Source organism: Varanus komodoensis, unplaced genomic scaffold, assembly GCF_004798865.1.
Source record: "Varanus komodoensis strain SLA01 unplaced genomic scaffold, ASM479886v1 scaffold24, whole genome shotgun sequence".
Classification (NCBI taxonomy): Eukaryota; Metazoa; Chordata; class Lepidosauria; order Squamata; family Varanidae; genus Varanus; species Varanus komodoensis.
In genome coordinates this window covers 15871558-15880629 of record NW_025335641.1, presented here as the reverse complement: position 1 = coordinate 15880629, position 9072 = coordinate 15871558, and the positions used below count along the sequence as shown (strand labels likewise).

Here is a 9072-nt window from a genome sequence, read left to right as displayed (position 1 = left end):
GACGGCAGAGGATGAGGTGGCTAGATGGAGTCACTGAAGCAGTTGGTATGAGCTTAAGTGGACTCCGGGGGATGGTGGAGGACAGGAAGGCCTGGAAAAATGTTGCCCATGGAGTCGCGATGGGTCGGACATGACTTCGCGACTAACAACAACAACAACAACAACAACAACAACCACCTCACTAGGAAGTCATGGCACACATGAATTTTTCTACACCATGTAGATGGATTGGGTACCCACTGTACTTGCCTGGATGGTTCAGCTCACAACAGAAAAATTCACTATGCTTATATACAGTTGGTATATACATATACATATGGTAATCTCTGATATAGCAGCTTCTGCTTTCCACTGATAAAGCACCATTTAGAGAAAATCTAGTAATGGTAGTCCTTTGAGATCTGTCAGTTGCTAATTCAATCGTTCAGAAGAGGCACTAAGTTATGCTGAACTGCAGAACTTGGTTTACCATACAAGTAACATTCTTTACAAAGCAGACTCAACTGCAATCTATGGGAATGCAACTCTAGACTCAGCTACCAACCTGAATCTGGTATTACAAGGGACATTTGGCAAATCCCATCTACTTGGCTAACCTTTGATCCTGTGGCCAAGCGCTGATCTGCTCAGTTTATGAACTTACAATCATGGTAGAAGTGCCCTTCAGCCAATAGGATGATGGGCATTGCTGCTGATTGTATCTATGGGCATCCCATTCATACCATGTATTACATTTGAGCATGCAAGTGAATACTCGAGGAAACTCTAGACAGTTCACATGAGTGAGAAATCTAAAAAAGAGCCACTATATCTGGTTGCCTGTGTTGCTCCATACCAAATCCTATATGTTTGCACTTCATGTGTAAGAATGACATGATGAGATGGAAAGGCGGCAAGCTGCATGACCACCTCAAACTAACTAGCACACCTGAATTTCTCTAATTATGCAGAATGAACACCTCAGAATTGTTTCTTTAAAGCTTGGATTCAGAAATAAGACTATCAGTTCAGCATAGAGAGAAAAGGCATACAATTTCAGAAATACAACTACTGATATTTTTATGCCCAATGAGTGAAGATACAAATTGTGAGAATAACAGAAAGTCTATCTCCCTAGAGTCTGTCTCCCAAAAGCTGTTCTCTCAGAATGCAAAAGGCCAGAGTTGTGCAGTTGCTCATAATTTCTTCCACAGCACTGCACTCTTCCATTTTGAGTACAAGTATTCTTTGTTTTGCTTACAGCATCTCAGTCAGCCATTACATTTGAAACTTATCCAGAAGAGTAACTCTGGAATTGAAGGAATTTACCACAGTCTTTGTTAAAAATGCTACTACACATTCCCATTTCTCAGCTGACAAGACCATTTGCTATTTATTAGTCTCTCCTTTGGCAGAAGCATTTAAGTAAAGTTATGTACATTTTTCAGTCCCTTTCAGAATTTAAAAGCTAACCAACTGTTGAAGCCAGGTATTACCATGAGACCCCAAGTACCTATTTTATGGCAGTCTTTAAACTGCATGTGTCATGTAGAAGATCCAGATATATCACAGGACCTACCTGGCATTTGATTAAGATGTCAAAGAAGTCATCATCTGGTTCACTGTTGCTGCTGGCCATCAAACGCCCAAGGACTGACTGACTATTACGTTGATTAAGACGAAGTCCTGGTAAATTGCTAGCACTGGCTCGTTGATCATCTAGACGTCTACTCTGAGAGTTAGCAAGTAAATCTAGAAATTCATCTGTGTGGGGTGAGACCATGGAGGCTGAAAAGGCTGTGAAGTGATCAGAAACATGTAATATTAGCTGAGATGTGTATACACAAAGCAGTGAGATCACTGAGACAGTTTCAGATAGCATTCCATTAACTCGGAAATTTTACTTGTGTATGTTTTTAAATTAGTTACATTTTTTCATTGTTCTGGATGGTGTAGATGTTGCTTGAGCTGCCAGTCTGTTCCTATCCTGGAAACAGTATCTCTGATCATCCATTCTGTTGCTCTGAAATCGGCTTAGCAAGTCAAAGAACCCTTCATCTCCAGGAACATCAAGACTGCTTTTCTAAAAAGTTAGAGTCAAAACAAATACAGCTTGTGTTGGTTGTTTTATGAAGAAGATTAAGGAGTTTTTGTTCTAGCCATCTTAAGACATAACATGGGACATGTCTTTTTTTTTGGCAAAATAAATAGCACTGGGGGAGGAATGTAAAAACTGCCAGCATGCAAAAACAGAAAACAGAAAAACAGCATGCAAATACAGAATAAGAAGCAAGAATCATGCAATTCTTTCTTAAAATGAAGCTCTGTATTTGAGCTTCTGATCCAGGTTTTCATTATGTTTGACTTTCTCTCTCACACACACACACACACGTGAAACAAAATGTATATGGGATGATTTTTTCATCCAGCCCTGAAAATGTTTAAATAAATAGTCAATGGATTTGATGGGAATTGTTTTCTACCAAGTATACTTCAAATTACAGTCTTAGCTTGTCTGAGCTTTAATGAAGTACACAAAACAAATGTCTTCAAAGATGTGTCTCTGCTAGAATATATTAACAGTGAGATCTCTAAAGAGATTAAATACTTATCCAAAAATACCTTCTGTGAACTTAGTCGATGTTCAATAGAATTACTAGCATCCTGAAGGACTTTAGAAGAAGTTATATTTTTGTATTTTTTGCCCTTTAGCCGATTTACAAAATGTAGTTTGGCTGAAGGTTTTGAAACTAGTGGTTTCTGTTTGGCCAGAATTTCACTGTTCCAGTCCTGAACCTAGGAAAAGAGCAACTATGTAAATTAAGGAATTCTCCAAAAGACAGTTAGTGCACAAAATGGTGGCTAGTTTAATTTTTGCACCACCACCATTAAAGTGGCCAGCTTTATTCAGGTTTGTAAAGCCAGAGCTTTTGCTAGTTATCAAGATTAGGTCTAAGAATCAAAGCAAAAACACTGCCTTCACACAATGTCCTACAGTTCTGAAATTCTGATCTGAGTTCCAAGTTAAGGCATTATTTAATGCAATCCGGCTATTACATTTAACATGCAAATTCTAAATTGATGCTGGGGCGGGCGGATGTGTGGAATGATCACATTTTTTTCAGTTTGAATGGTAATATAGCACCACTATTACTTTCAGGAAAGAGGTTGGGGTCCCCGAAATTTTTAAACACACATTATAAACTAATGAGATACTGAAGGTCCTTCTAAAAGGTTTTACCTCTATGCAATCATACTGCATTTTTTTAAAAAAATATGGCGGGTAAGCAGATATAATCCCGAATTTGCATTCTCCTTATGTTTTTGCACTGCTGTTTTTTTCTTACTAGTAATGAGAAGCCCAGGGCCTGAGAATTTGGACATGCCTAGTTATACAGGTAATGACAAGAGGAAGGTGTCAGGGTAGACTATGCCTAAATCAATTGTAAGATTCAGAATAAACTTATCTTTGTCAGTTTTCTCTGAAGGGAATGAGTCACTCCCATCCAATTGCTCATTTTTTTACTTCAAATGCTATTCCAACAGTTAACATAGGTTCTACATAAGAAACAAGCTAAATGGGTAGGGATTTGAGGTTGATACTGCTACTCAAGGGCAGAATACAAACTGTTTGGTACATAGTTCATTTATGGGTTAAGTTCCTTTGTGAGCTAGCTAACTATTGCAGCCTTAGCCTTACTTTATAGCAGGTGCTCAGGCTGGGAAGCTTCACTGGGGACACTGTTTTTACAGTCATATTTTATTGTCTGTTGAATACTCCCTGTAGCCCTTCATGTTCAGAACTTCACTCCAACTGAGCTGCAAGAAACATTTCTACCACTTTAGTCTGTTTCAGCAAAATTTTCTGCTTATTCTGTGAATCATTAAGAGCCTGCCATGGAAGTAAACAAGAATTCTTGTTTACTATAGATTGTGTATCTTTGTCTCAATAGCCCAGATGGCCTGTTGGTTTAGACTGATCATGACCCGTGGACTTTTCTGTACCTCAACCCATGCAGCATGGAAATCTGTGGAAGTTATGGTCATTTAAAATTCTCTGCAGATGGATTTACTTTGGACTTACTCTTGAACCTTTATTTTGACCATAGGTATGGTAGTGCAGAGGTACTCATAATGATTTCAAGGCTGCACTAAATCTCTGCATGTGCCCTTTTCAAGACCTTTGTCTTTGAATGCCTGGTTTGGTTTATAATCCCTCGCCCTGTACTCTAAACCTCAGAGACTGCAACATGGAAACCAAGTCGTATTGATCTCTGACACTGTTATAACTTTTAGGCTTTGAGTGGTATTTAAATTAAATATTGAGCTTATACCTGCCATCAGGTATGTGATTTCTGTAAAGTTGCAACCACTAAGCTTTTGCTCTGAGATTAAGAAGCTCATCTGTGCAACCTGGTTTGCTATCAATAAAAGTTCTTGTTGTCTCTTCCATTTTGTGTTAGCTTGCCATCATTTGTTTGTGCCAGAAGATACATACAGGACAAGAGTCAATCCTACGAAATATTTTTACAAGTGAATTCTCACATATGTGTAAAACACACTAACCTTTTCAGGGGTTAACTTCATAAGTTCCATGTTTTCCATACTGTGCCGACGTCCTGCCCGTGGCCTAGTGCCTTGAGATAGAGAATTAGGTAACTGGTTATCTGAAAAAAGGCTTAACTGTGTATAAAACATAGAAGACAGGCAATTCCTCATGTCTACTAGAATGACATATGATCACCACTCTGACAAATAATTCAATTGTTCAATTGTCTATAAGGAAACTAAGTTATATTGCAAAAGCATATAAGGGTATACTAGCCTTTTCTACAGTCACTAATGCTGCAATCCGATACCAACCCTCCTGAGAGAAGGTCCCGCAGAACTCAGTGGAACTTACTTCTGAGCAGGCATGCAAAGAACTGCACTGTACACATAATAAAACTTCTAGAAAGGGCTGCATTAATACATGAGACCATTTTTGTATTTTTACGAATCCATGACATGGTTATTCTGATGCATTCATCATACCATCTTTTAAAGTTATGATTATCTGTTATGTATCCTTCGTGAATTTCAGTGCCTTCAGACTGCAGAAAAGCTGTAGCAGGATACTGAAGCTAAAGGGGTTTAGAAAGGAATTTCCCATGGATGCAAGCCTAGAAAATTAGTCCAATATCTAATTTCAAGAAGGAGCGTTTTGCATAAGTTCTTGCAAAACACTGCCATGCTCCAAACCAAAAGCAACTAATTCTCATTAGAAACAAACTCTGTGTGTCCTGGAGGGCATTCCAGAACCTAGAGCAGGCAGGGTCCAATCATATAGAGCTGTACTAAGGGTGTGGGGGCTAACCTGCCTTCCCAGATGAGTCCTGCCACATCACAGTGAAACAAATTTTTCTTCTTCCCTGTGTTTATAAGTGTTTTCCCCTAACCCCATCCTCTCCCATGGCATGACATGTTGAAGGAACATGCAGACCTTGCCCATTCTCACTGTATTGGTTCAGTCTGCCAGCCACCCAACGTGGGAAGGAGAACAGGGCCAGTCCTCACACCAAAGGTAAACAGTCCACCAATGCAAGCCATCAGTTTGTTCTAAGCTTACAAATCCTAGCTTATTTGGAAGCAACAATTCAGGATCCTCTCCTCAGATGACGCACTAAAGGAACCATCCCTAGCATGTTTAGCTGACCATTCTAGCAAAAAGAACTAAGCAGGAACTAACAGTCTGCATGGCACAAAGGTCTTTTATCATAAACCAGAATTCTCCATCATCCCGATTCATTGTTCCATGCAATCACAGCCAGTCAGAGCTTGTTTTAAAAACAAACACCAACAAAGTGTATCTCCAGCTGTATGAAAATCCTCCAATCTGTCATTATACATCATAGTGTTGCTGTTTTAAATGATAGACATTTGCTGTATGCATAATTATAAAGAAAAATGAGCTGATTACCAAAGAAGGGAACACCAGCACTGAAGATTTAATGAGGATTCATGACTTTTAAAGCTTACTGATGGAACAAATCTACCATTCAAGCATCATCACAGAAGCATACACTTACCATTCAAGCCATTATCTGGAATATGATTTTCTGTCATTGAGTTGTTAGTACTGAAACTTAGACCAAGCACCATTTGAAGATCTGAGAGATTAAGTTTAGCCGTTAGTTCTCCAGTTTTATCTCCTACCTGCAACCAAAAGCATTCATTCATTTCAAAACTAACCTGAAGTACTATCCATAAATACATACATTTTCATATAATGAGGCCAGGAAGGGTTTAACTCTGGGTTGTTTAACCTATAAACAACCCAATGTCTAGGAATTAATCTATTCACATCCTATAAATGGGACAATTATTAAGTGGCTTATTCAAACAAGAAATAGTTGCATTTTTCACACATCCCTATATTAATAATAATTATGTGTTAATAAATTCATATTTTGCCATCATGTTGTGTGAACCACTTCAGTATCTTTTGTTCTCAAGGACATAAGCTAGTGGGGTGGCATATTGAAGGAAGGAAGGAAGGAAGGAAGGAAGGAAGGAAGGAAGGAAGGACGGAAGGAAGGACGGAAGGAAGGAAGGAAGGAAGGAAGGAAGGAAGGAGAATACTGGCTCACCATGACAGACACCACATCCAAAACTGTGTTTTCAAGTAAAATTTCTAGCATACTAAGCACAAATATGGAGCGCAATCCACTTGGAACTTTGCATCTGCAAGCTTCTTTGAAACAAGTAAATTATGCCCATGTAGTCTTGCCCATTTTGTATTTGCTGCAAGAAAATCATTCTAGCCATTTTCACACCCAGCTGTAGTTTTTTTTTCATTATATATAGCTAATTCATTCCAGACAAGATACACACACTTTTTAAAGAAGAAAGGCACACAGTGGAAAAACTCTGAATACCTGTACATACCTCTCTTGAAATGTCTAAATGTTTTTCTGCATAATGCAAGGCTTGATCATGGTTTCCCAGTGCTGTGTATGCATTCCCTAAACTCCAGCATGCTCTTCCTTCACCAATTCTGAAACACAGTTCAACAGTGTGATACACTGAAATGCCACACTCCTTAAACCAGTAAGCACCAATTCCTACATTATCTCATCAACATGAAAGTTGAAGTTGCATGGCTGCTTCCTATGCCACTCTGCTTACAGGAGCTCTAAGGTCACACAGGAATCAATTATATGGCTGCTTTTCATGCCAGTGGAGCTCATTACCTGGAATTGGCAATGTTTGTGGGGAAATTAATTGTATTAGTGGTCAATCCCATGAGATCTTGGGGATTTGCGCTCAGAACATCACAGGAAACACCCATGCTACAGAAGTTCTCTTGCACCATCTTAATGTAGTGACGGGTCATTAATACCCAGCATGAGAATATTAAAATACCTTTAAGAAGAGCTGGTCCATACAATTTTAGAAACTATGTATGCAAGATCCATCTCAGCTAATCCTAATGCTAAAACCATACTTGTACCTATTTAAAATAAATAGGCATTGCTTATCGAAAAGTTTTCAGAGCTTTAATAAGTGGAGTCAAACCCCATCCTACCCTGTACACTACCGAAAGGTGCACCAGAGCAGCTTCGGTCTTCTGTTTATGATATTATGGGCACCAGCAGATTAAAACAAAATGTAAGCATTCCAACTGCAGATCAGCAAGCTCTTGGGCATTGTTAAAATGGTTCTTTGGATCTCTACCTATATGAGTCAGACAATTCTACTGTAAGATATTAATTTTATATAGAGAAAAGATATACCTGCCATGTTAATATCACAGTAGACTTTTAAAGTTTACCTGTCATTCAGTTCTTCAGCAATTGCCAAATGCTTCAGATGATAATCTATGGCCTTTTCATAATCTTGAAGTAAAGTATACGTATTTCCAAGACTGTAACAAGCTTGTGCTTCTACTGCCCTATCTGTAAGCTGCCTGGCCAGTTGCAATGTCTTCCTAGAAGAATGAATAGCTAGATATAATTTATACTGACAATATCCACATTATAATATATCAGCATAAATGCAATAATTTATGCTGCTCTAAATTTTTAATTTCAGATATCAATATAATTCTATAGAAAACTAATACATGAATAAAATTAGAAAATAATTTTGGCTCTCTTGAACCAAAAGTGTGTCCTAGAACACAATTGAGCACTGGAGGGGAGAAGTGGAAGTGATGGGAAGATTGTTTTTCAGAGCAGCTTTTTGGCCATGAAGCATTTTCTTAGAATCTCCTGTTGAACTTCTGAAGAAACTCAGCATTCCTTAAAACATAGATTGAAACTAATAGTTTCAAGATTCAGAAGGTTCATGGCTTTAAAAAATGCATGGGATTCAAGTATATAATTCTGTAAGCAATTCCAAACATTAGCTCATTTACATCCCTCTGCTCCCTTCAACCACATTTTGACAAAGAAGAAATGGGATAACACACAGTCATAATATGTGTAGCTGATTTAATTAGTATGAGTGTTTTTGGCACACTCAAATCATAAAAAGTCTGGGTTCTGGATATCTCTGGCAGTGCATACTCTCAAGTGAACCTCCTCAAATTCTATTCCAACTAGATGTCAGTTTGGGCTCTCAATTGCCACTTTAGAGCTTTTGAAAGTCCTTCAGTGGCTACATATTTGGCTGTATCCCTTCTGGTTTTCTCTAAGCAGACCTTTATGTTTGGTGAGGTATTGCTTTATTTTTGTTGCTGCTGATTTTTTTGAGTTGTTTTATTTAGTTTGTTGCCAGTTTGATTTGACAGAATTGTATAACATAATGAACAAGACACAAGATCTCTTTCCTAAATCACACTGGATGTTTGTTTGCTTGTTACGCTACAAGACATATTATTACTATAAAAGTTGCTGTAAATTATTTAACATCCATCTTTGGGAAGAGGTGAAACTGTCATCTTTCTTATAATATACTACTAAACTTGTTTGATCATGAACTGTATTATACTTCATGTGGTTAATCTGTTAAGACCAAGAGGGTTTACTGAGACACAACTGAGTACATGATTAACACCTACAATGTCTTGCAGAAGTATTTACTCCACTCTGATTTTACCTGATTTTGCTG

The 9072-nt window shown here is 38.1% G+C and overlaps 1 protein-coding gene across 8 annotated transcripts in view; it reads right to left on the bottom strand.

The window, feature by feature from the left end:
- Positions 1-9072, bottom strand: part of GPSM2 (G protein signaling modulator 2) — a 39769-nt gene that overhangs the window by 5970 nt on the left and 24727 nt on the right. For 7 of the 8 annotated variants that reach the window (XM_044432274.1, XM_044432278.1, XM_044432275.1 and 4 more), the window contains 7 exons: positions 7793-7948; positions 6907-7015; positions 6048-6174; positions 4546-4616; positions 2602-2775; positions 1909-2062; positions 1559-1776 (listed from right to left, as the gene is read on the bottom strand). In XM_044432274.1, the coding sequence (XP_044288209.1) occupies positions 1559-1776; positions 1909-2062; positions 2602-2775; positions 4546-4616; positions 6048-6174; positions 6907-7015; positions 7793-7948 (1009 nt within the window). The remainder of the gene's footprint in view (positions 1-1558; positions 1777-1908; positions 2063-2601; positions 2776-4545; positions 4617-6047; positions 6175-6906; positions 7016-7792; positions 7949-9072) is intronic. The other variant, XM_044432281.1, reaches the window with a different exon arrangement.